At 48.6% G+C, this 27388-nt stretch overlaps 1 protein-coding gene across 1 annotated transcript in view; it reads left to right on the top strand.

The window, feature by feature from the left end:
• The window catches only part of LOC133109515 (ephrin type-B receptor 2-like), a 139382-nt gene that overhangs the window by 75145 nt on the left and 36849 nt on the right, over positions 1 to 27388 (top strand). The window contains exons 4-5 of the mRNA XM_061218845.1: positions 24666 to 24821; positions 26199 to 26534. Coding sequence (XP_061074829.1) covers positions 24666 to 24821; positions 26199 to 26534 — 492 coding nt within the window. The remainder of the gene's footprint in view (positions 1 to 24665; positions 24822 to 26198; positions 26535 to 27388) is intronic.

Here is a 27388-nt window from a genome sequence, read left to right as displayed (position 1 = left end):
AACTGCACCCCTGTGCAAGATCAAATGGCACTTAATTCTGGGCTGGATCATAAAAAATCTTTTAAGAATGCGGTCGTACAAAATATTTGGATAGTACTGTGCTGTAAAATTACAACCATGGTTTATAAGGGCTAACAAACAGGCATCAGTCATTCAAGACACTGCATCAAGTATCTAATGTGGCGTATAAAAAGCAAGCGCTGGCTGTTTATTGGGTTTGAATGTAATGTCAATGGAGGACGGATGGTCTAGAATAAGCATTGAATGAAACCCGGTCCACAGATCATTATTTAATTGTCTCCATAGGCTCTTTTAACCACCCACATAGGTCCCATGCATTTCCTCCAGTCAGATTCTGATCGTATCAATTCGAGTGAAGCAACCTTCAGTGACGAGCTCACGATAAGATCCTTTATCGCTCCGCTGCTCTGCTTCTCGCGTTGAGGCAGACGTTCTCTCCCCAGTTATTCTAGAAAACTTCTGACCCTAATGCAATCAGAGAACGCTGGAGGCATCACTCAATTTGCTGCTAATCTCTGTCGTTAACCGATGCGAGCGGGCTTCGCGTGAGCGGGGATGGCGCTTCCTCCCGTCTCCTCGGCTTGGTGACAGGCGGGATTTTTGGCGTGTTTTTTGGGCTGGTGTTGGGAGCTCGAGCGGTGAAAGGAGGATTCAGTAGGAGAGGTTTAATGTAATCCCCCAGTTGAATGTTATGGCAGATACCAAGAGTCAGAGGCATAGGGAGAGAGGGTGGGATAAGATAATAATAAATAAAAATAATAATGTGTATTTTCTATAGCACCTTTCTCAGACTCAAGGATGCTTTACAAAAACATAAAATGCATGTAAATACAGATTTTATAAAAAGCACAGAACCAACAGGTAAAATGAGGTACATACACTCAGTGAGCACTTTATTAGGGAGACCTATATACCAGCTTGTTAATGCAAATATTTAATCAGCCAATCATGTGGCAGCAACTAAATCCATAAAAGCATGCAGACATGGTCAAGAGGTTCAGATGTTTTTTTTTTTTTGACGAAATGTCAGAATGAGGAATAAATTTAATCAAAGTGACTTTGACCGTGGAATGATTATTGGTGCCAAACAGGGTGGTTTGAGTATCTCCTGGGATTTTCACGCACAGCAGTCTTTAGAGTTTGCAGAGAGTGTGGCAAAAAAACATCTAGCAGCAGTTCTGCAGGCAAAAACATGTTGTTAATGAGAGAGGTCAGAGGAGAAGGGCCAGATTGGTCAAAGCTTTTGAGTTCTAGAAACTATTTGAAAGAGGAGAGATCTAAAGATATCAAAGTTATTTCTCTACCCCAGATAACCTGTCAGTTGTGTTGTTTCATTTTCACCAAACCATGTTTTTGAGAACAATGGCTTCAAAGTTGCGAGAGATACGCGAGGCTAGGAAACTGCGAAACTACAGTAACTTACGTATAAACCCTTTAAAACTATGTTTTTACCCTGAACATTTACTCTTGCAAATGCAAATACGTTAACATGTAGCCACATGCGGCTGATGTGGTTGTTTGTGACTGGTGAACAGTGACAAGCTGGCTAGCCTCCGAACAATGCACAACTCTGGTGTTACTTACACTTTGACATCTTCTGTTCAAAAGCTTAAAAACTATATTTTTACTCTGAATTTGGCATTAAGACATGCAGATTATGAAAGATAAGATATCGTTCTACATGAACAAAAATGAACCTTTTTACATCGATTTATGTGAAATTGGCCGTCATGACCTACTACTGATTATGATAGCGCGGGTCACATAGTTGATGCACTAACAGGATGTTACTTGTGTGAATGTATCTGATCAGGGGAGTAGAAGTGAAGGAACTAGAACTTGCCATAGAAGGCGGTGAGGGTCTTCAGTGTGATGGCCAGCCCAGTCCCACCTCTGCTCTTTATTTGAGCGTCTATGGCTCATACTCTTACGTAAGTACATACATAGTGCTGTGAAGTGATGTAATGTGAAAAGCATTATTTTTGGGGCGAGTGTGGGCACAGCTGTGGCTGTAGCCAGGCAGAAACGTGCGGTTCTCTGTACTGTACGCTGCACTCTCAGAAATAAAGACACAGTGGAGGTACTTTTTTGTTCTTCAAGGATCAAATTTCCCAAATGTACCGTGACAGTACAGTAATGTTCTCTTTGGGTACAAATTAATATCTTTCCCAAGCAAAGAAGGTACAAATTAATTATGTTGTATTGCTGGCTAGGGGTACAGTTTTATGCACCTTTTTACAAATGCTTTTTTTTCTGCGATTGTGTGAGGAATGATCTGATCTGGGGGAGGCTTTTTATTTGGATCAGCGCACGGCCAGAGCACAGCACTGGCTGTCCTTCTTAGATACTGAAACTTGGATGCAACCGCTGAGCTTTTTCCTTTTTAACTACCGTCCTTAAACCGGCCCACTGTTTCTGTATTCGTAATTAAGTGGGGACTGTTGGCAGTGAAATTTGAGCTTAGCGGCATTGTGTTTTTCTGCTCGATTTGCGGTCTGTTATGCGCTTTGTGATTCGGAGCAGAATGCCGTGTTCGGTGACTGTAGGTCATTTCCATTAGCTGTAGCGAAGCTGCGGGTCTGGACTTTCGGGCCAGTGGATTCTGGGGTCGAGGTTGGACAGATTGTTCCGCAGACGCGGGGACGAGGAGCCCCCCGGGACACGGGGCCTGTCCCCAGGGGGGCTGTGACTCTCCTTTCCTGGCCCTGTTGGGGATTACAGCCCCTCTCAGGATTCAGGGCCTTCTCAAACGCCGTGGGGGCAGAGGGAGGGTTAGTGAAAGAGAGCATCGCACTTCGTGTCCACCGCTTGTAACTATGTGATGTTTGACGGGGTAAGTGGGAGGGGGCAGAGGTCACGGAGGGTCCTGTGCCAGCCTGTCCTGCCTCTGGCATTCTGCTGGGACCTTCCGCCTGTCCCGGCTTTCCTGGTTTTCCAGGCTCTTCCCGCTCCCCGCAGGGATCTCTGGGAATGCCCTCCGTGCTGGGGCTGCCCGCGGAGCTCCGCAAGGGGGCTCAGGGTGATGACAGCGGCTCTCTGTTTGAGGAACGCCTTCTGCGGGGCAGCCGGGTGAGGGATTAGGGGAGAGACAGAGGTGAGCTTTGCTGCCTCTGAAACAGAGCAGCCCTTTGCCCCCCAAATGGTTTTCCTTAATCCCGATAAAGATTCCCTTCTCCCCGAAGAGCTGACATTCCTTTCATGTGGGCTCTGATTCATGTCCTATTAGATACAGGGCCATGCAGTACCGGTCATGACCACCAGGGCGGGGAAAGGCAGTAGAGTCACCAGCCTTTGATTAATAAAACACCGATTTAAAAGGGATCGTGTTTGTTCCATGTCGCGTGACCCCACTGGCAGGGACACACTGTAATAGCTGGAGAACGGGAGATGTGGTAATTCCAGTTTCCGCCAGGTTTTAATTGTGTGGTTAACTCCGGAACTACCGATCTCCCTTTGGAATTAATAAATCTCCCTTTGTCCAGGTATTCCGTCACTCCCAAGGGTGGCACGCAATGTGTGACAAATGAGGTCTTATGATTTTACGTACATCGGTGCGTTTCATTGTTTCGCGAGGGAGAGCAGGTGGTTTAAACAAACAAAAAGCTTAAGTCTTCTCCATTCACTCTCACTGGATCTGGGCAAAAAACAGTTAGCTAAAATAACAAAGTGAAAATGAACTGAAACACGTCGAGAACTGTTCCGCCAGGTTCTTTCATGTCTGTCTCTGCCTCTCTCTCTGCCCGCATATTCCCATCTCAACCTTGGACTGATTAGCTAACAGCCCTGCTGCGTGTTCTGTGCCCACTGAACCAGTTGTGTGGTGACTGTGGTCCCAGATGGCCCTAATTTCCTCTCCAGACCCTGCCCTGCCACGTTGTTACAACCCTTTTTCATCTGTGGTCCTGCCTAGTGCCCTGAATGATTGGTGTGACCTCAGTTATCAATAAATAATTGCACTGTTCGATTTGTACATTTGCATGTTAATATCTATTTGTTATGTGTAAGTGACTGTAGACAATATGGTCACAGCACAGGTGTGCCAGGACAATGATGTGTGCAAGGGAGACTTCAGGTTACCCAGCATTATATAGAGATGTTTACATGGAGCACATTTAACCTCTCCATCACTGGATACTTTTACATACACTTTATACTTGAAAAGTCTTTAACATTTGTGCCAGTGGCATTAAATGACAAGTGCTTGACGTTTACAAAATGAGCTTTATTTTTTAAGCGGGTACTTAACGTGATGGTTATGTGTTTTGGAAAGGGTGATGACTTGTACAATGCTAAAGAGGCTCATAGTTTGCCGTAAGGAATAAGGCCTACATTCCTTCTGTAGTTTGTGTTGAATGACAAATGTGCGGAGAGGGCCGTGTTTGTTTAAAAGGGAAGGAACTTAGGCATTTATTTTGGTGGGGAGTCCAACATATTAAAATATGTACATCAGTCTTCCCAGGAGGATTCTAGCTGGCTTGCTAAACACTCCATGAACTGAACTAATATGTTTTTGTTTAAGGCAGCAACTAGCTACCAAATGCCTTTAGTAGCTTTAGTAGTTAGGCTACTACAGTGTGTCTGTTGTGAATTCTAGGCCTCAGAGAGACCCCTTTACTTTCTGATAAATGTAATTAGATATGTGCATATGGAAGCCAGCTAACTTCAACTAACGTTGGGGCCTCGTAAACTGTGCCATTGGGAGAGAAACGGATCAGAATGCAGACCAAAATAAGAGTTTGGCCATGTTTGTTTTTTTCAACTCCTCTTTTCTGTCTCACTCAGTAAGGTGTTTAAAGATTAAAAAGAGTGAATGGGCAGAAGAAGAGTAGAGCTGAGAGAGAGAAAGCGGGAGAGAGAGAGAGAGAGCGAGAGAGAGAGAGAGAGCCAGTTCACTCCTCTAGCATGTCTTCAGTAATGGGTGCCTTGTTGCTTGGTGAAACAATGTTGCTTTTAGTGTGCACGGTTAACTGTGAATCGCTGTGGAGAGCTTTTACATTGGGCTGGGGAGTCTTCTAGAGTGCAGTGTTGACACTCTGACGGAGTAGGACATATTACTTTATTGAAACCAATTCACATTGATGCCATCTATCAACCCAGGAGTTGACAATGAGTTGAGAACAGCTTGTTAGAAGTAAAACCTGGTCGAGGGTCTTTCATTGCCGTTCAAAGCCATCTTAAGGAACCGTCCATGCCGTTCAATTCACCGAGCCCCACACTCCATTGGCCCTGCCATCATTCATTGGTATAATGACCACATGGCTCACAAAATGCAAAGGGCTGCACCGCAGGCCTCGAAACTCAAATGCTGCGAGTGCCATAAATTATCTGCTTGTAGCCCCCAAACGAGTCGCTAAATAAATGAGCAGAGGTCAGGAGTGTTTCAGCACAAAGCCCACAAGGTCACAGGTGGCTGTGGGCCCACGGGTCCGCAGGTGCAAGGCCGTGGCGGTATTTCCGGGGGAAGAAGATTGAGCCCCTCCGCGTAGCGCAGACACACAGCTCCAGAGGATTACAGCTTGTTTGCTTTGGCAGATTGCTTCATCGCTGCACCGGCCTCAATTAAGGTTTCACTTCACCCCCCCCTCCCCACCTCACACCCTGGTCACCGCAGACAGAGAGGACATTACTGGAGCTGCGGTCTCCTTTGTGCTGTTCAATAACCGTTACAGCGAACAGGGGGAAATGCAGGTCAAATGAACCCACCTGGAAGGTGTTTCACATTGTGCCACAGGGATCAGGCTATTACGCATTACGTGTGGGGGAATAGCGGCAGGGCCGTAACCAACGAATGACCAGTGAAGCAGAGGTTTCGTTGTGTAGCTGTAATTCAGGAGAAGTCATTTCCCCCCCTGAATGGCTTCAGTTTCTTCCTCCGGTATTGTCTGGGGTGCAGTGATTGATCCATCGCGGCTGTTTTTGAGAAACGTGCTGGAATGTCCCTGCTCAGAGCGCAGAGGGGCTGGGAGACACACGGACGTGCTCTCCGTGCTGTCGACGAAGGCCTCGTTTCTGCAGCTCACATACACGCCCCACTCTTCTCAAACTACACAGACCACAATGCACTGCACCAGTCCCAGCATGCTCCTTTCATCCGCCCAGACTCCATATACAGCAGGCAGAGGGTTAGTGTGACGTGAAGCTCCGATGCTTGGACACTTAGCTGCCCTAGAGGAAACATCACTGCACAACTGCCCCACCCAACAACCTCTAATCAATATTTATATGTCTATATATTTATGTTTGTATATTTTTAATAGCTAGGATGGCTTATAGAATGAGTACTTGAAATGTATTCACAGGTGTGTGTGTGTGTTGGAAAAATATATTTACAAAACTGGTTGAAGAACTAAATGCAATGGCGAGCTAACATTAGGTCAGTGGTCTCGTTGCATTGTTTATCATTGCTTGCTGCCCTGTTTTAGTAGTGATGGGAGAGTAAGCGTTCATGATACCCTCACGGGTAACGGCAAAGCCACCATATGCTGGTAGTCGCTCATATGAGCCAATTAAAACAACTGGTCAAACAGTGACTCATTGTAGCCATGGTAACCCATGGTAGCTCCACCCATTTTTTGGGTTCATGTACCTTCACCCCCCAGTCAACCCTCATGCAGTCAGTGAAGGTTGAGCCAGATGAAAAGGACTGATTGTGTTTTCTGGCATTCTTTTTATCATTCGCTCAGAAATGCGTGTCAACAGGAAATTAAGTATAACGTGATATGCACACACGTGAATATTTCCAAAGCACTTTCTTTGTTTCCTGTGAGGCTGAGCTGATATCTCTGGATGGAACAGCCACACATATTTACATAACCTTTATTTCACTCAAAAATGCAATAGTTTTCTTTAACAGGTATTTATTAAGACGAATGTGTTTTCTTTTTCGAATAATTGCAAGTTTTTTTTTGACTGAGAAATCTTGCAGAAGCCTGAGAAGCCCAGTCTGGCAGTGGAGAATAAAGGACATTTAGTTACAGTTGAGAATGCAGTCTGCTCTCTCTCTGCAGGCCACCCAACACAAACAGATGCTCTGTGCCTCTTAAGGAGATGGACGCCATGCACAAATAAACACAACGCAGAGTGGCAGCTGAAGTCAGGAGGCTCTCGCTCCTATGAGTGGTGATAATGGGCTGTCATGTTCTGCGCGGGGGTCCGCGCTCAGACTTCAGAGGGAAAGACTGCAGGAGTGACGGGTCTCGGCCGAATAAAGGCGAGAAAGGCTGAAGTTTAGACAAGGCCGAGGCAGAATAGGCCATTGCCTGTCCTTGCATTGGAGCTTCACGCCACACTAACCCTCAACGCCATCTACCGCTGCCCGCTGCGAGTGGAGTCTGGGTGGATGAAAGGAGCATGCTGGGGCTGGTGCAGTGCATTGTGGTCTTTGTAGTACTAAAGGCTTGGTAGTGGGGGAGGAGTGGGGGTGTGAGCTGCGGAAAAGAGCCTTCATTGCTGACGGCACGTAGAGCTCTTTGGCACGTCCGTGTGTCTCTCCGCTTCGCCCTGCTCAGAGCCGACACATTCCTGCCGCTCCTGTTTTTCAAAACAACCATGATGGATCGGCCATTATTATTAATGAGGCCGTTCGGATCTCCTTTCCCTTTCCGTCACGCTTTAAAGCCAAGCGTGGAGGCAATCTGATGCCACGGCCATTTTGTAAACCCCCTGAACAGGCCTTGATGGTGAGAGTGGGGGGGGTGGGCGTCCTTGAAGGATCTATCTTTATACCCGCTTCCATGATGTTGCACGTTTGGCAGAGAGCTGAATTCCTCTGCTCTCTGGGAGCGAAGGCACGGCACTTTGACCGCACGCCGCGGCTCGGAGATACCGAGGGCTTTTCTCCCGGCGATAAGACGGCCAACGCCGCGCCTCTCCCCGACTTTATCTTCCCAACCCCAATAAAGCCTCCGTGACTGACAGCTCAACGTTTCACCACGGTAAAAGTCACCTTGCCTGCCCCCGGGCGTCGGGCACTCTGGTCTGCTTTTCGTCCGCGGCCGGGCTCCCCCGGTCCGAGCCCCGTCGAGGGGAGATAAGGGGGAGACGGCCAGCCTCGCTCCTCTCGCTGAGATAAGTCGCCATTACCGCATTCCCTCCGCCGGGCCTGGCTTTGTTCTGCTGCCCGGCGGTGACACCACTCCCTGATGAATGTGTGATGAGCCGCAGGTCAGCGCATTAACATTATTGACCCGGGTATTATTAACATGCAGTGCTTCCCTTACCACTCACTTCCAAAAGGCGGAGGCCCACGTCTGCTCTGCTTATTTACATTAGCACACATTCGTTTGGCACCAGCTTTTGTCCAAAGCAGGTCTAATATAGCACACGCTGCAGAAAACCTGAATGCCTCTAAGTGCAGAGAACAGAGTAGGCAGTAACACTATGGGGAGTGCTGGTCTAATTGGAGGCACTGCACAAGTGTTAATAATTGCTTGATATTAATGGTAAGAACTTGAAGTTTTTAGTATTAGAAAATATTACAAGAAAAATAATCCTCACAAGATTTCACTCAAGAGCTCACTCAAGAAAATATTTGAATTTTCGATTATACCACTCTTCTCAATCTTTTGATGCTTAAATGTATTTCTGCGAGCCATAATTAGTTAAAAAAAGAGGATATTTTAGGGCTCAATGAATTGCATACGAAATATAATATCCTTTTTTCTTTTCATTTTGACCAAAAATGAGGTTATAATTGCTTTGCTTCTGAGCTTATTAATGACATTGGTACTGGATGGAATGTCACACACTAGCTGGGGAACCCTAAACCCCTATGCAGGGCAGGGGAGGGGGGGGGGGGGGGGAGTTTTGGAAGATACACGCAAATCAAATAGACATCGTCGCCTTGCCTACAGGACCCTGGTGATGTCACCCTCCATCCCGCCCACCGCGCCCAGCCCCACCCCTCCAGGAAGCTCCTCCTAATGACCTTGTTTCCAGATATAGCGGCGCCGCATATTGATTTGGAGACTCCTCGGAAGATTTGTTTAGCATCTAATGACCTATTTTGGCAGCCCAGAACAGCGCACGAACACGGCCGCTGGTTTTCACTCATTATCTCTTCGTTTGTGCTGAGAGCAGGACTGTTGCTGGGAGGACTGTTGCTGCTTCGGCCACACACGCGTGCGCCTGCCCTCCCGCGTCTGCGTACGTAACGCGGTGACTGAAATCGAGTTTGAGTCCGTCGCCGCCTGTCCATTGTTCCGCGCGTGTTCTGGCCCCCTCTGCTGTTGCACGTCGTTTGTCAGTGGTGTGTTTGGTGTGCGTGCATTGTTTTGGCCCTCGGTTCTGTATCTCCTCTTGTTTACTCTGTTTCAGTAGATGTGCTGTGTCTCGAGTCTCTAGTCTTTCATGTGTTATTGCGCATCTGTTGTGTATTTGTTTGTGTCTGTTCTGTGTCTGTTTTTGCGCTCCGTATGTTGTTTTTGCGCTCTGTATGTTGTTTTTGTTTTCTGTGTCATGTTTTGCTCGTCTTTTGTGGTTTTTGTTTTTGTGCACAGTGCCATCTCTCTTTCTTGTTCTCCCCCTCTCTCTTTTCTTCTCATTCTTTCTCTCCTGTCTCTCTCACTGTGTCTCTCCTTCTCTCTCTCTGTCTCATTATCTGTCTCCCTCATTCTCTCTCCTGTCTCTCTCTTTCTCTGTCTCTCTTCATCTCTCCTTCTCTCTCTCTGTCTCATTATTTGTCTCCCTCATTCTCTCTCCTGTCTTTCTCTTTCTGTCTCTCTTCATCTCTCCTTCTCTCTCTCTCTGTCTCATTATCTGTCTCCCTCATTCTCTCTCCTGTCTCTTTCTGTCTCTCTTCATCTCTCCTCCTCTCTCTGTCTCTCTCATTATCTGTCTCCCTCATTCTCTCTCCGTCTTTCTGTCCTTCCCTGTCCGACTCTGTCTCTGTGTGGCATGGAAATGTGTTCTTCTGGGCGGTAAGATACACCTCCCTGTCTCAGGTCAGCTAAACAAGGTTCTGCTGTAAGTACATTCACGTGCCTGTCACTGAACGAACAGGAGGCCTCAGTCTGCATGAAAAACCCACCGAAAAATTCCCAACAAGTACGCACGACAGGCGCCGAGGAGCCATGAAATATTAAAGTGAGTGAAGAGAGGTTGCTTTAGCGAGTGGAAATTCATTCCGTGCATATCGAGGAGCTGGAACCGTTCCGACGCGCCTGCAAGTTTTATAAACACCGGCATAAAACCACTGGGCTTAGACACTGGGTGGGATCGCATTCAAGTCTCACTCTGGCCTGCTTCTGGAAGGCTGTGCATTAGTGAGCGTGTGCATGTGTGTCGACCTGTGCGCATGTCTGTGTGTGCACCATGTGTGTGCCGCTGTCCTGAAGCCTGTGTGTGTGCGTGTGTGTGCGTGTGCGTGCGTGCGTGCGTGCGTGCGTGCGTGCGTGCGTGCGTGCGTGTGCGTGTAATTATGTATAAACAGCCCAGCGTAGATGCAGGAATGCAGCTCTGTGCTAAAGCTTCCCCTGGCCTCTCTCAGTGCTGTCATCACTGGGCTCAGAGTGTGGGCTGCCTGTTCGTTGCTGCTCAAGTCCAGTCTGTATAATACAAGTTTACAAGGTGCTGGCTGATAATATAGTTGAGGTGCATGGTCGTATGGTGAATAATCTGAATATTCACTGTAGGAACGGCTGTATTCCTGAAGAACACCACAAGCGAGAGAGTGGGCAAGACAGAGAGAGAACTGAGTATGTTACAGGAATTATTTTCATTTTATTACATTACATTAATGGCATTTGGCAGACGACGGGTTAAGGACCCAACGGCTGTGCGGATCTTATTGTGGCTACACCGGGGATCGAACCTCCAACCTTGCAGGTCACAGCCATGTACCTTAACCACTACGCTACAGGCCGCCAGTGTTTTATTTCATGTTGAATTACCTCTGCAGCTTCCTAACGTAGCCTGCTCTGATTGTCGTACTGCTGGAGGAGGTGATCTTCCTCATTCGGTTGTCCCGAGATGAGTTGAAGGTGCCGCTCTCTCTAAACGGGTCTGTCGAGTCCCCCCGAGCACGTTGTCCTTTCGGCGATCCTCCCCACGGCCCGGACCGCCCGCCCCCCGGCGTTCCCACGTTAAACCGCGGCCCGCCCCGCCCCTGGCGACTCCTCCGGATTTCTCACACCAGGGCCCGGGGATCCGTGTCTCGGAGCGCAACTGTCGGCTGACCCCTGCCTGCCAGGCTGGCTAATCCCCGCGTCTCCGGCAACCCTAGACTAATCCGCCAGTCTCCAGCGCAGGCAGCCGCGCGGCGATAAGATCTCCGCCAGGCAGCCCCGCTTCAATTAAGTGACCTGCTTTCAGTGGCGAAGCAGACTTGGAAACCAGAATTGGCGTTGAAGCGTGTCTGTTTTTGCGTTTTTGTTTATGCGTGTTTGTGTGCTTGTGTAGTTCTGTCCGTTAGCAGATCAGTTAGCCCCCTCTATCGTTTCTTCTTTGGGCTACAAGCTACGTTTATTCTTTAAGTAACCCATACAGGCTTTGACAGGTTTCTATAATCATTTATACCCTATTGTCAGTAGTGTTATACTATAAGTACAGTTATGTATTTTCCTGATATTCTGCGTTTGGCACTTTTTAGCTATGTACACATCTTTATTCCTGGTGGCCCACTCTTTGAGGGAGTTCAGGAATGCCTCAGTGATCTGGTTTAGGAATGACAGCGACAGGCAAAGGTTACTTTCAATGCTATGGTTATCCCGGGACCGACGGAGACGTTCCGCGAGGGTTCTGCCATTTCCTTCACCACCTGTTACCACGGCTGCGGTTACCCGTGGCTCTCGTTAGCATTGGGCGCAGGCCTAGCGCCTCACCTGGGTCAGCGGAGGGCACCAGTGCGTGTAGGCCCTGTCAGATTTACTGTGTCACCTGTAGCAGGGATTTGTCAGGCCTGCAGCGATGACATGAGGGGGAACTGAGGAAAACAGGAGAGTGATTCACGGTGTTACCTGAGCTGGGGCAGGGAGGGGAAAGAGCACATAGCTGCCGGTGCGGAGCTCCAGGTGGCTGGTACGCCTGGGGATAAGTGTCCAAAAACAGCAACTGTCAGTTTGCGAATGCACAGTTCCTGTTTGGTGTCAAATAAGGTGGTGTTATGACTCAAGTAAACATAGGAACATTGGTGATATATCGCTAGAGTCGTGCCAAGTTAGCCACCCTTTAAAAACATAGCGTCTGGACAAAATTTAATGAAGTTAAATTACAGCAACCCTGTAAGAACACAGGGCGTGGACTAAATGAAATGAAGTTACACAGCAAGACAAGTGGAGACAGAAAGACTATAACTCCCCGCTATATTTCACCCCAGAGCAGTTTGGGGGAGTTGTTGGCTGTCGCGGTCGCGTGATGGTCCCATTGTGCGCGTGGAGAGGCCACGCCAGGCCTCTGAAAACAAGCGCGAGGGGAGGGGAGGGGAGGGGAGGGGGGGAGAGAGCGCCAGCCCCTCGCTCGCGGAGCTCTGCCAGGTTACCATGGCGACGGAGGCCCCAGCGCATCCCCCCCCCGCGCGCCCCCCGCGCCTGCCTAAACCCCCTTAATACGAGCAGAGCTCTTAATTTCACAGACCCCCAGGGCCTGCTTTTAACGGGCCACATTGATTGGGACAAATTAGAGAAGGCACAGGCAGCGTAGCCTGCCTCCAACTGGGTTAAGGGGACAGCGGTGGCAGAAGGGTGTCTGGAGGAGGGGGGTGAATAGGGGAGCGGCAGGGGGTCCTTCCGCGAACAGATCGATGATATATTTAAAGGATAATTAATTGATGTATGCGTTTAAATCCCAGGGACAACGGAACGGTGCCGTGCCCTGGTTCCGAGCCCCAGGGGCACGTGGGAAGGGGGGGTTAAATCTGTACTCCCAGGTGGGTGTCTTTACCCCTGCAGGGTACACTTTCTCCTCCAGTAAAGCGCGTTTACAGCACACACATTCCTCCCGCAGAGCGGCCCCGCTGAAGGCGGTTAGGTGCGGCCCTGCCTGTTCTGACATGTGGGTTCACCAATCAGATCCTTTTCAACGCCTAATTAACCAATCAAGATTTGTGATGACGCACCTCCGGATTGTGTGTTTTTTTTAACCTGTGTATTAAGCGTACATGTGAAGAGTATGCCCAGATGATACAGGAAACTACAGGACTGAATGTGCACAGTGTACAATTATGAAGTTATGATAAATAAATACGTACACTCAGTAAGCACTTTATTAGTTTTCTTCTTTTTTTATTTTTCTCCTGCTGCTGTAGCCTCTCCACTTAAGAGGTGTGTGAGATGTGTGAGATGCTCTTCTGCACACCACTGTTGTAATGTGTGGTTATCTGCATTACTGTCACCTTCCTGCCAGCGTTGACCAGTCTGTCCCTTCTCCACTGTCCTTTCTCATTAAGTGATTTTGCCCGCAGAACTGCTGCTCACTGGATGTTTTTTTGTTTTTCGCACCATTTTCTGCAAACTCTAGACACTGTTGTGTGTGAAAAACGCCGTAGATCAGCAGTTTCTGAGATATTTAAACCATCCTGCCTGGCACCAACAATCATTCCACATAATTGGCTGGTAGCATTAACAAGCTGGTATATAGGTCTACCTGATAAAGTGCTCAGTGAGTGTTTAAATATGACCTAGCAGCAATAGCACTGGAAATGGCTGGAGAAGTGTGTGTGTGTGTGTGTGTGTGTGTGTGTGTGTGTGTGTGCATGTGACGAGGTGTGTGTGCATGTGTGTGTGTGTGTGTGTGTGTGTGCGTGCGTGTGACTGGGTGTGCGTGTTTGTGTGTGTGTGTTTTGTTACATTTGATATGAGATGGCAGCAGCTGTTACCCGTCTAATAGGGAGCATATTTTTAAGCAAGCTATTTTTCTTTTGTTTTTGTTTTTTTGTAGAGTGGAATCGGAGACTCTAGATCCCAAAAGTCTCATCAAATCTAATCTCCAATAATTTTGCCCTGGGGGTGCGGGGGCGGAAGCGGCAGAGGCGGGGTTAGCGAATGCGATACGCCGCGTCTCAGAGGCAGGGCTGGGGCGGGCGCGGGGGGAATTAGAGAGGCAGGGACAGAGACAGGATTGAGCAGCAGCTGCTCTTTGCACTGTTGGCCCTCCCTAGCCCCCCGCGGTCCCCCCCATTGCCCTGCTGTCTGTTTGCTGGGGAGCGCTTGGCTCCTTCACGCCTCCTGTCCGTCACTCTGACTCTGCCGGGGAGTGTTCCTCGGAAAACGTCCCTCCTCCTCCGTAACGGGATGCGAATTCGACGCTTCGTAAGATCACCCCTTCTTCCTCGCCGACACGGACGACAGGCTCTGTGCGGCGGTACGTTAAACGGTGCGCAGCGCTGTTCCGTGCCCTCTACCGCCAGACTAGACGTCGTGTACCGTGCGCCGTCAGTTTCATTTCAAATACGATTACAAGAAACATAGCAGCAGCAATGCTTTCGCGCGTGTAAGTGTCAGTAACAGTAACATTGAGTCGGAAGCCATGACAGATTTTTCGAGAAGGCGCGGAGCGGGTCGCGGCGGTTTGACACGGCGGACCGGGCGGGGGAGCTAGGGCGGGTCACGTGTTCCCGCGCCGCTGTCAGTGATGAATGGGAGCCGCTCTCCCCCGGATGGGGGGACGCTGTCGGACGCTCTCCGCGCCGGTTCTGGAAGGTTCTGACGCGCGGCGTGAGAGGCTGTCTGCAGCGCTGACCCCCGTGCGCCGAGCGATGCCCCCAGACACACGTCAAGCGGGGAGAGCCAGCGTGGCAACCGCTCCCGTTGCCCAGGCAACCGCTCGTCCTTGAGAAAGGGCGTACGTTCGGAATTTAAGGCCGAGGCTTTGGCAGCGGCAGGAAAAAATAATGAAGTCTCTAAACACAGATAGGGTAAAGAGAGCAGAAAACCGTGCGCACACAAACGCTCACGCACGTACACACACAAGCTCTGATACACAAAATTGCTAACTGTTTGCACACAGACAAACACAATTACATATATACATGCACACACACACACACACACACACACACATAAATACACACTCACAAGCCCTGACACAAAATTACAAACTGTATGCACACAGACAAACACAATTACATACGTACGTGCACACACACACACACACACACACACACACACATAAATACACACGCACAAGCCCTGACACACAAAATTACAAACTGTATGCACACAGACAAACACAATTACATACGTACATGCACACACACACACACACACACACACACACACATAAATACACACTCACAAGCCCTGACACACAAAATTACAAACTGTATGCACACAGACGAACACAATTACATGCGTGCGCACACCCATATACACACACACACACACACACACATAAATACACACTCACAAACTCAGACACATAAAAATACATACACACATTGTGAATTACATCATTTATACTCTCACACACACAACACAACACACTCCTAGTAGCGTGTGAGCCGTGGCCTTGCATTATAATTTTGGCTGCATATTTGGCCCTGGGGGTTACAACAGCTCCTACAATAGTGTTCATATTTATTTAGTCCTGCACCATTATTATTCGGAAGTACAATATGTCTCCAAGCCCCTCCACATGCGAATCCTATTGTAGCTGGGTGTGGCCGGTTGTGTGTCGCCTGAATCAGCCTCTTCGGGGGTTGGGATGAGATTGTGTGTCCTTTGTCTCCCTCACAATGGAGTTTAAATCTGACATGGGATCCCCCATGTCATCTGTTTCTCATTCTTCCCCCGGTTTTAAGAGAGACACGCAGCCAAACAAGGGCAGGTATTAGCCTGCTCCTCGGCTCCGTCCGTTGGATAACGTGATAGCGATCCCGGTACAATAGGACACAGGACGTCTCGGGTTCCAGAGAAAAGGCCCGTCGTTATAACGCCACATCCTGTGATATGAAACCGCGCGGGATGGGACTCGAGGCTACGCGGCCTTTATGTAGTGATATGTATTTACTGTAATGACAGTCCTATTATGAACAGGAGATTCTCATAGATTTGCTTTCACCGGCCCGACACCTGTCGGAGGTGATCTGTGCATCCTGTGAATGCTGAACCAGGCCTCAGGCCTCCCTGTTTGACTTTGACCTGTGGGTGTCTTTGACGATTGATTTGGCGCGTCCAGAACGCTGGGACGCAGGTGCTGGTGTGTTCTGGGATTGAACGGGGAGGCCGGTCCCCTGCTCGCGTGTCAGCTCCGGCTGATTGACAGGCCGCTTGTAATGGAGATTAATGTGTGTGCTGCGGTTAGCCACGCCCACCCCTCCCCCAGGGGAGGGGGCTGGCCGTCTCCTCCTCAGCTGTATACCTCCCTAAAATGAGTTTAGGCTTTCTGCACCTTTGGGCCTGGAGTGAGGCTGCAGTCACAGTCACTGCACTCTGTGGGGATGGAGGGGGTGTCAGAAATTGAAGCCTAAATGTTTGTGTTATTTGTGGGGTTTGAATGATTGTTGTCTTCATGAAATTGTCTGCTCCGCTGACAACACAAAATCTTTGTTGTGTTCATTATTTTTATTTTTTATATTTGTTGTTTGTTGGAAGCATACTGTGCTTTTCAGTTACATTCTTGGCAGTGCAGCTCAGTGCTCAATAGTCAGATATTAGTTGTTTGTGTTGCATGCGTGTAGGTCTTGTGCGTGTAGTACATTTTGTATGTCTGTGTATGTGCACATGTCTGTTTGTTATGTGTTTTGTGCACGTAATAAACTGCTTTGTCTGTGTTGTGTGTGTGCATGTGTGCGTGTGTGTGCGTGTGTGTGTGTGTGTGTCTGTGTTGTGTGTGTGTGTGTGTGTGTCTGGGGGGCTGGTGTCCCAAGCGGCACCTCCTGAAAAGCTGCACCTCCCCCCTGACCCCTTGAGCTTATTTCCCAGGTGATCTCCCATTGAAGTGCCACTCAAACTGACACCCCACATCACTCCTGAATACTGTATGTCCTGGGGAACGAATTTGTGCTCTCCCTCTTGTGTGGGGACTCCAGTGTGTGGGGTATGGTCTCTCTGCAGTCTCCAGTGTGTGGGGTATGGTCTCTCTGTCAGTCTCCAGTGTGTGGGGTATGGTCTCTCTCTATCAGTCTCCAGTGTGTGGGGTATGGTCTCTCTCTGTCAGTCTCCAGTGTGTGGGGTATGGTCTTCCTCTGTCAGTCTCCAGTGTGTGTGGTATGGTCTCTCTTTGTCAGTCTCCAGTGTGTGGGGTATGGTCTCTCTGCAGTCTCCAGTATGTGTGGTATGGTCTCTCTTAAGGCTCCTGTGTGTGGTATGGTCTCTCTCTGTCAGTCTCCAGTGTGTGGGGTATGGTCTCTCTCTGTCAGTCTCCAGTGTGTGGGGTATGGTCTCTCATTGTCAGTCTCCAGTGTGTGGGGTATGGTCTCTCATTGTCAGTCTCCAGTGTGTGGGGTATGGTATCTCTCTGTCAGTCTCCAGTGTGTGGGGTATGGTCTCTCTCTGTCAGTCTCCAGTGTGTGGGGTATGGTCTCTCTCTGTCAGTCTTCTGTGTGTGGGGTATGGTCTCTCTCTGTCAGTCTCCAGTGTGTGGGGTATGGTCTCTCTCTGTCAGTCTTCTGTGTGTGGGGTATGGTCTCTCTCTGTCAGTTTCCAGTGTGTGGGGTATGGTCTCTCTCTGTCAGTCTTCTGTGTGTGGGGTATGGTCTCTCTCTGTCAGTCTTCTGTGTGTGGGGTATGGTCTCTCTCTGTCAGTTTCCAGTGTGTGGGGTATGGTCTCTCTCTGTCAGTCTTCTGTGTGTGGGGTATGGTCTCTCTCTGTCAGTCTTCTGTGTGTGGGGTATGGTCTCTCTCTGTCAGTCTCCAGTGTGTGGGGTATGGTCTCTCTCTGCAGTCTCCAGTGTGTGGGGTATGGTCTCTCTCTGTCAGTCTCCAGTGTGTGGGGTATGGTCTCTCTCTGTCAGTCTCCAGTGTGTGGGGTATGGTCTCTCTCTGTCAGTCTCCAGTGTGTGGGGTATGGTCTCTCTGTCAGTCTCCAGTGTGTGGAGCCTCTCCCTGGTAGTCTCTCCCGCGTGTGGAGGTCACAGCCCCTCCAGTGGAGTGAGGCAGGAGGTCGGGGGGGTGCGGAGAGGGGAGTGGAGGGCCCGAGTCCGCCCGGGTGCGGGGTAATGGGAATGCCAGCGCTCTAATTGCTTTCACACTGTCCTGATTGAATTAGCTGGCAGAGATGGGGTCTTAATTGAATTCCCAGGCCCCGTGGAAGCTCTGCCAAAAAGAATGCGCCCCTTTTTCCACCCCCACCCCCCTCCCCTGGCCTCCCAGAGAGGGGCGGGAGTTGGGAGACGGGCAGTCAACGTGACAGGGCTCCTACCCACGGACTAGAACGCTAGTTCCAGAACATTAGCAGATTCGTGAAGCAAGGTCTCGGTTGGGAGAGGTTTTGGAAGTCTTGCGGGACATGTTTCGGGGTTGATTGGGGGGGGAGGTTGAATGGGGGATGGATGCATGTGATTCTCCTAATCTGCAGCGAGAGTGCAGGAGACCACACGTAATTTGTTTGCGCCCTCGGCTGGGCCCTGAGAGGCCTGTGTGGGTGTTGCTGGGGCTGAAGCTGTGATGGGAACCATACTCGAGTTAGTCATGGTGTTCTGCTAAAGTGAAGCTTTGAGACACTTACAGACTTTTAAAATCTCTTCAAAATCTTGTGCGAGAGGAGCAGCTCAGATGTAACAATCGTCTGAGGACGAGCTTTCAAAACGCACTGCTGTTAGAGCACGCACTACATAATTTAGGAAGCACGGAGAATCATAGTGGGGTCACAGATTACACCATTTTTAAAGACTTTCCAGTTCTGGAGTTGCCAAGTTGCCAAGGCTACGCAAGTGTGGCTGGACGACAGCCAATACCCAAGACTAATAGGCAAAATTATTACCAGTTTGTTTTGAAATTGCATTATTGTTCTTTGCATCATAAACTTGTGTAGTATTTTCCTATAAGCCTATCCACATTTATGTACGATGATATTTCAATATGTAATGTGAGAATTCTGTGATTTAAATGCTCATTTTATAGATTTTCATTAATTCTTTGTTTTTTTCTAGCCTGAATTATGTGTTGTATTCAACAGCGTTCGATACGCCGGTTCAATAAGCCCAACAAGCAGGTTTCCTCTTAAACTATTAAATATTGCTTAAATATTTAATTAATTTTGATGAAATTGAGTGCCATCTTCATATTACATTCTGATGAGAAGGAAACTGCTAGAACATGAGTTAAAATTCAGATAATTCTTTTGTGCAAATGATTCCCATCCTTATTAAGTAATCGTATTGCAGCCTAGTTATCTCGAGTTATCATGATAATTTCTTCATTGTTATAGGCTACATGTTGATCTCTATTATTCAGCAAATTCTTTTGATTGTTAATCTAGGAAAAGAAACGGAAACAGTTTAGGGTAGGTCTACTGTGTACGGTTTAAATGTAAGCTCCAGCGTACAGGCGTAGGTTTTGTAACACAATTTTATGGCAAAAAGAAAACAACTAGCATATTCACAAATCATTATATTTAACGATATTTCTTATTCACCAAATTCATTGCTTGATTGATAATGAAGAAAAGTATTGGGAACAGGTTGAGACTTATTTCTTCAAATGAAGGCCTGGTTCCACAGCTGACAGTAGCCACACCACTGGGAAAGATGACAGGTCAGTCTCGGACAAACACCAAGCTTGCTAGCTAACTAATACACTCACTACTCTGTGCATGATACACAGACACAGACACATACGATCACACCCAGTTAGAAAGAAGGCAAGCTAGATAGCTAGTTAGCTAGCTAGTGTAGTGTACTTCCTCCTCACCGTTCTGTACTTCCTCCCCACCGTTCTCATTCATGGCTCATTCAATGTCTGTTGACAATTACATTGAAAGACCTGTCACTGCTCTTCAGAGCGATTTCCGACAAAATCAAACGAATTTGAAATTGTCTCGGTGTCCCCAGACAAATTCAAAACTGGTTGGGAATGGTAATACTGTAGTCGCATCACTGTCCATCTCACAACACAGGACTGTTCGAGCCAACAGACTGAGGATTTCTCCTAGATTTTATTACGACTACAGAATTAGTCGGTAATTTCTTGGGGATTTCAAAATCGTGTAGTGTATGCATGTCTTCAGGAGGACTAAGGTTCATGTAATCATTAGCGGACAGAAATATCTCTGAATCAACGCACTAAGTGAAGCATGAGATTCATGAAGTCTTGTTTTCCTATCACGAAAAAATAGGAAATAGGATGACACCTCTCTCTGTGGCCCAAACCCACCTTTGTCTATACCTCTCCTTGGCTGGAATTACATAGGCGGTGTTCACACTTACGGTAGGTGTCGTATTAAGAGGAGAGGCACACTGAAAGAAGACAGACACATGAAGACTGATGGAGGGATGGACAGAGGATGAGCGAGGTAGAAGCAGGGGGAGAGAGCGACAGAAGGAGGTGGAGGAGAGGAGGGGGGGAGGAAAGTGTCAAGCCGATGTTAATGGCCGCCGTCCTTGCAGCCACAATAGGGGCTTTTCTCAGCGCTCTGCACAGAGGCTGGCCGACGCGGCCCGTTTCTCCAGCTTTCAGCACTTTTTTGTGCTGCGCTAACAAAAGCTGCCATCCCTCAATCCTTTTCCTTTTACAAACCTTTTCTCCTTATACATCACCAACTCCCAAACCCACCGCCCCACCCCCACCACACGCACACACACACACACTCACACACACACACCCCCACCACACACACACTCACACACACACACGCGCATGCGCACACACACACTCACCCACACCCCCACCCCCACCACACACACACTCACACACACACACACCCCCACCACACACACACTCACACACACACACCCCCACCACACACACACTCACACACACACACACGCATGCGCACACACATCCCCACCACACACACGCTCACACACACACCCCCACCACACACACACACACGCACACACACCCCCACCACACACACACTCACACACACACACCCACCACACACACACACACACCCCCACCACTCACTCACACACACTCACACATACACACACACACACACACACACACACACACACACACACTCACCCACACACACATCCCCACCACACACACACACACACACCTTTCTTTTCTCTCTCCTGGCTCTTTGTAAGGGTACTTTCATCACGTGCAGCGGGCGGTGCAGGCGGGGGGGGGGGGTCAGGCAGCTGAATGGGTCAGCCACTGGGGAGGGGAGATGGGGTGCTGGTCACTGGGGAGGGGAGAGGGGGATGCTGGTCACTGGGGAGCGGAGAGGGGGATGCTGGTCACTGGGGAGGGGAGAGGGGGATGCTGGTCACTGGGGAGGGTAGAGGGGGACACTGGTCACTGGGGAGGGGAGAGGGGGTTGCTGGCCGCCGTGGTCACTGGAGCGTCAGGACAATGGAGTCATTTCACCAGCCTGGGCCGCAGGAGAAGAGAGGTATGGAACAGGTCATGAGTTTTTGCTCAATAGACCTGGATTTAGTTGGATTACCATACCTTTTCAATCAGCAGGGAGACAAGTTGGTGCCGCTTGCTTTCCACTATAGGTCAGGGTATACAATGAGCTGATATATTTATAAAAAACATTTTCAGACCATACACATGTAGAACTGCCTCCCCTCTGCTTTTGTATGACTGTAGGATAAACTGTTCTGGGGCTGTAGAAAAAAGTGAAACAGTAATTTCCATTTCTATTAGGGGCAGTGAGAATAACACAGTTCTGCACACACACACACGCACACACTCAAATGGTAAATGGTAAATGGTTGGTATTTATATAGCGCCTTTATCCAAAACGCTGTAAAATTGATGCTTCTCATTCACCCATTCATATACACACTCACACACCAACAGCGATTGGCTGCCATGCAAGGCGCCGACCAGCTCGTCAGGAGCATTTAGGGATTAGGTGTCTTTCTCAGGGACACTTCGACACAGCCCAGGCGGGGGATCGAACCGGCAACCCTCCGACTGCCAGACGACTGCTCTTACTGCCTGAGCCATGTCACGCACGCACGTACACAGACACACACACACGCACGCACTCACACACACACGCACACGCACACGTACACACGCACACGCGCACAGTATCTGGGTCACACACACACAGTACCTGGACCACACACACACACACAAACACACACCTGGGCCTGTTGGGCCACAGGACTGTGGATGAAATGTGAATCAGACTTAGCAGTGATGATTTGCTATAAAATCACACTGTGCTTTGGCAGAGATCCTTTCTGTAAAGTGTAAATTTGTGCATTTTATACACTGCAGTCCTGGGAGGGCTCGTGTTAAATCCTCTACGTCAGGCTGCACTATTAAAGGCAATAAACCTAAAGTACTCTATTATGAGCAATTCATGGCCACATATTATCACAAACATAATCATATTTTCCCTTCACCGGAGCGCTGGTGTTGGCCTGGGGTGGCTCACTGGGTCCCGCTTGCACCTGGAACCACTTTTTGGTGCTGTAGGTCCGTCGACATCCCAGCTGCCGAATTGTGTCGGGAGTGTTTATAAATTCCATTAGAATGTTTCGTGCTTCCTTTCTGCTTCAATTACTGCACAATTTCACTGCCCCTGTCAAACACTGTGGAATCAAAGTGTTTATTTGTTTTGTAATATTAATAACGATATAGCCGAACAGTTCCCGGTGGATTTTGTGTAGCTGGGTACCCACACCCCCAGCCCACCTCACACCACCGACGACCTTCTTCATTGGGCGACCACACCTAGGTAAAGGAAGGAAATACGTCGGGAGGCCATCTTATTGAGCTCCACTGAGGTATATACAAGGAGTGGAGTGTTTTAACATAGAGGGCCGCGTTTGCCAGAAGCCCTCGACAGTATTGGCACAATGGAAGCATCTGGAAGCGAGTCGCTCAAGGTCGTCCGGGCCCAGCCCGCCCCTCGCCGAGCTGCAGAACCTCAGACCCTCTGGCGGGGTAGGCCAGGCTCCCCGGCTGCAGCTTCGGATCCCGCTCCGCGTTTAGCTTCTTCTTCTTCTTCTCCACTCGGTAATTGGGCTCGCATGCAGCCGCGCCTCGTAAAAAACTAATGGAGAGTTCGTCAGGCCGGGTAAATGGAGCGGCACTCGACGTCCAGCTGAGCCCGGTTTATAAAGGTAAAATGAACCCGGTCCTCCTCTCCGTCGCCCACAAAGGAGAAGTGACCGTGTTCTGTGTTCGTGTGTGGTTACACAGACAAAAAACTCTCACGCTCTTGCTCTATCTCTCTCTTTTTAATTGGTAGATGTAAATGTACTTTAAAAAAAACATTTGAAAGTAAAAATGTAGCCTTTAATAAATCCCTGGCACATGGACGATACGAGTTTGGCGTCTTCGCCCTCGCGCTGCCTCGCTCCCAGAAATGTGGTCGGAGTCTGTGGGTTTAGAAGGTGTCAGAACCATCACGGATTGGCCCAATCTGCGGCTGCTGAAGTCCCAGCAGGGGTCCGCCCACTCGGGTTTCCTCTGTTCCAATAGCCATGATGCAGGCCTTTTCCCTGGCGCGTCCGCTAACCGGAAAACTCGGTGCCAGGGACGCAGGGTTAACTATGTTTTTATAATATTCTACTGTAATGTTAGTCAGAGGCTTGGCAAAAGGTGGACGTGCCTGTTGACAGAGGCAGTGGGAATTGCGGCCGTGCTGCCAGCTCTGGTCTGACTGAAGTGGGGTTGGGAGTCCCACCCTGCGTGAGAACGGGGGGGGGGGGGGGGGGGGGGGCGGGCCGTGGGCTGCGTTTCACTCTGTTGTTTGGCAGCGAGGTTTTCTTGTGTGTTTTTGGGAGAGAGCAGGGGATGTAGTCAGCTTGTAAACACAGAGATTCACACTCCGCTCCTACGCTGGGAGAAAGCTTCGCTGGACATCTTTGGCTGCGATGGTCGTGGTGCGTTCTGGGATTGGGTCCGCTCTGGCAGATTCAGGAAGGGTAACACCATGGGCGTGCAGTCGCCTTCATCCTTCGTAACACCTCCTCATCATCGCTTGCAGGTCCTGAGTGAGGATATTAGCGTGGAACGCATGAGTAAACCACGCCACAAACTGTCGATGTGAGAAGTTTGAAGTGGGCTGTTGTTTTAGGAGGGAGGTGAGAATGCAATGAATTGCTTTGAGTGACTGAACGCAAGCATTCTGTACGTGTATGAACTGAGGTGGAGCAGTGGTCCATGGTCAGAGAGTCATACGTCTAACACTTGACACATTCCTGTTGATTCCTATTGAGCAAGATGCTGTGTTTGAATCAATTCTGTAAATATCCAGTCGTATATATGGAAATACAATGCGCAAGTCTCCTTGAACCCAGCTAGCCTGCAACGCTGAAGTGCATCTTTTATTGGCTTGAAGTTTCTGAGCTGTAAGCTCATTTCCCCCAATGAAATTACATTGTATGTTGTTTTTATTGTTTTTGCTGTTGTTTGTTGCACTTATTAGCTTCTAATTCTTTTTAGAAGAAAGGTGTTTTATCGGAATTCTATTTTATCACACTGATCTAATATTCGTTTAGACTGTTTTAATATCTGTAACTTGGCACGACTCTAAACGCGGATTCTTGTTTGATGGTTTTGCGTAATGAAATAAAGTGTGTGTGTGTGTGTGACCGTGCCCGCTCACCCTGCCCCTCCCTGTGCTTGCAGCTTGCCCGTCCGGCTACTTTAAGCCCACCCAGGGGGACGAGTCCTGCATACAGTGTCCCATGAACAGCCGAACCACCAACGAGGGAGCCACCACCTGCGTCTGCCGAAACGGCTACTACCGGACGGACTCGGACCCCCTGCGCATGCCCTGCACCAGTACGTAAGACCCCCCACCCCCACCCCCGGGGTTCTGAGACCGCTGCACTGCTGCCCCCTACAGGGCACAGGGCCGCAAAGGCATGAAGGGCATGTAAACAGCAGCACTGCAGTAAAGGATGAGTACTGTAGCACCCTGTGGCTCACAGAACAGCAGTCTCTGTGCAATGTTCTGGTGCGCTGTGTGACCGGACCATGGATTTATCCATGGTTTGGCCAGTTTGGGGTAAAAATAATAATAATGTGATAAAGAAATGGTTGGGCGATTCAGGCAGAATTGCAGAAGTAAAGTAATCGCAGTTTAAAACAACTTAAAATGATAAACGCAACTAAACTTATTCGGTCAGAGTGTCATTCTGCTTATACGCATAGCCTATACTCCTTCTTATACTGCCTTATATAGCCTGTTTTTCCCTACATCTTCATTTGTTGACTCTGTACTGCCATCAAATCCATCCTGTGCTGGGCATTTGTTCCCAAGAGATAGCTGGCCAGCAATTCCTGTCAGTTAGGCTAGGCTAACAATGACTGAGCTTCAATCAAGCCTAGTCCTGTGACTTCCATCTTAGCCTAATGGACTCTGAGGGCCTTGTAGCTCTGTGTATTCTATTTATCTTATTGCTTCAGGACTAGAAAGCACTATTTGGGTAGAGTCACTGGAGTAGTAATCAAGATATTCCTTTGGTTTGTGAATATTTAAGAGGCTGCTGTTTTTTCTGTCATTCTTATCTTTGTTGTTTGCTCATTAAATGTAAGTGGATCAACAGATTGATAAAATGTTGTACTGTATATCCATGAAAAGGAGTAGCATTCATTGTATATTTATTGGGCCTGTCAGTCGATTACATGTTTCTCTGTTAATTTCTCAGTGGTTGAGTAGCCTAATCGTTTTACTGCTTGTATTTCTTCAGACACTGCATTATGCGTATCACCATCCAACATCTCTAATAACATTTACACACATATTTGCATAATTTATCCACAAATGGGCCCATTGTAAGCACAATATGTAATGCAATACAGTATGTCTACACCAGTGGGGTCGAGGCTGTATTTTAGTGGTTGAGGGTTTCTGTGCTGGTTAGTGAATCAAGGCAGTATGCTGTTGAAGCTCAAATTGTTCTCAGAATTGGCTCTGATTCTGCAGCACTGCACAGTGTTTAAGAAAATGAGACAGAATGTTAACGGCTTATGTGTGTGTGTTTTTGTGTGTGCGTGTGTGTATCTCTGTGTGTGTGTGTGTACCTCTGTCTGTGTGTGTGTGACTGTGTGTGTATCTCTGTCTGTGTGTGTGTGTGTGTGTGTGTGTATCTCTGTCTGTGTGTGTGTGTGTGTGTGTGTATGTACCCGCCTGCGTCTGTGTATGTGTAATGGCAGCGGTCCCTTCGGCGCCCCAGAGCGTGATCTCCAGCGTGAACGAGACGTCTCTGATGCTGGAGTGGGTGTCTCCGCGGGACGCGGGCGGGCGGGAGGACGTGGTGTACAACATCATCTGTAAGAGCTGTGGGGCGGGGCGCGGGGGCTGCACACGCTGCGGGGACAACGTGCAGTTCGTCCCGCGCCAACTGGGCCTCACCGAGCCGCGCGTCTACATCAGCGACCTGCTGGCCCACACGCAGTACACCTTCGAGATCCAGGCCGTCAACGGCGTCTCAGACCAGAGCCCCTACTCCCCGCACTACTCCTCCGTCAACATCACCACCAACCAGGCCGGTGAGTCCACACGCAGTTTACTTCCTGTGTGCTCTTGTGTGCTCCTGTGTGCTCCTGTGTGCTCCTGTGTGTGTTTGTGCTTCCTGCATTCTCTCAGTGCACTCCCGGAAATAAAGGGACAAATGCTTGTCGCTGGGGCGATACCCCATAGGTGCACAAAATTGTACCCCTCACCAGCAATATATAATTCATTTGTACCTTTTTTGCAAGAAAAAAGGACTCATTTGTTCCCAAAGAGAACATGACTACTTTCAGGGTACATTCAGGAAATTTGATCCTCGAAGAACAGAAATATACCTCCACTGTCACTTTATTTCTGAGAGTGTGTGGTTTTCCTTTTGTTCTACTCACAGTGTGGATTTTTGTGGTCAGAATTTCAGGATTAAAATAAAAGCACCTGATAGCCTATGTCATCCAATGTTAGAACATTATATATAAAAGATATGTGATATTGGCCAAATTCAGTGGGTGACAGTTGGGTGTTGAAAAAGATGCCGTGTGTGCCTCCTGTTAATCAGAACAGAGAGAGAGACACAGCTTTCTCCTGTGATTAGTGCCAAGTTTGCCATTTGATTTCAGCGTTTAGTTACTCCTAAGCTTCCCAAGAAACAGTTGTGTCCTTCTCTCGTTTCTCTGAGTGGCACCTTCTGCCACAAAAGCGGTTACAGCCAGATGTATTACCGTTTATTTCCATGTTCAGTTTGATTCAGAGTTTAATACGAGATGAGTATCCTTCTCCTAAAGTACATATCCTTCATGAAAACCAGGCCTGGCTTTGATTTGAATGATATGATTGCTATTCATTTTTAAATTTTGTTTTTTCCTTGTCATCTCTGACATCGCATTTCATTTTC

Source organism: Conger conger, chromosome 14 (assembly GCF_963514075.1).
Source record: "Conger conger chromosome 14, fConCon1.1, whole genome shotgun sequence".
In the NCBI taxonomy this organism is placed as follows: Eukaryota; Metazoa; Chordata; class Actinopteri; order Anguilliformes; family Congridae; genus Conger; species Conger conger.
Note: the sequence above shows the minus strand (reverse complement) of the source record. Positions and strands in the feature narration are given on the sequence as shown.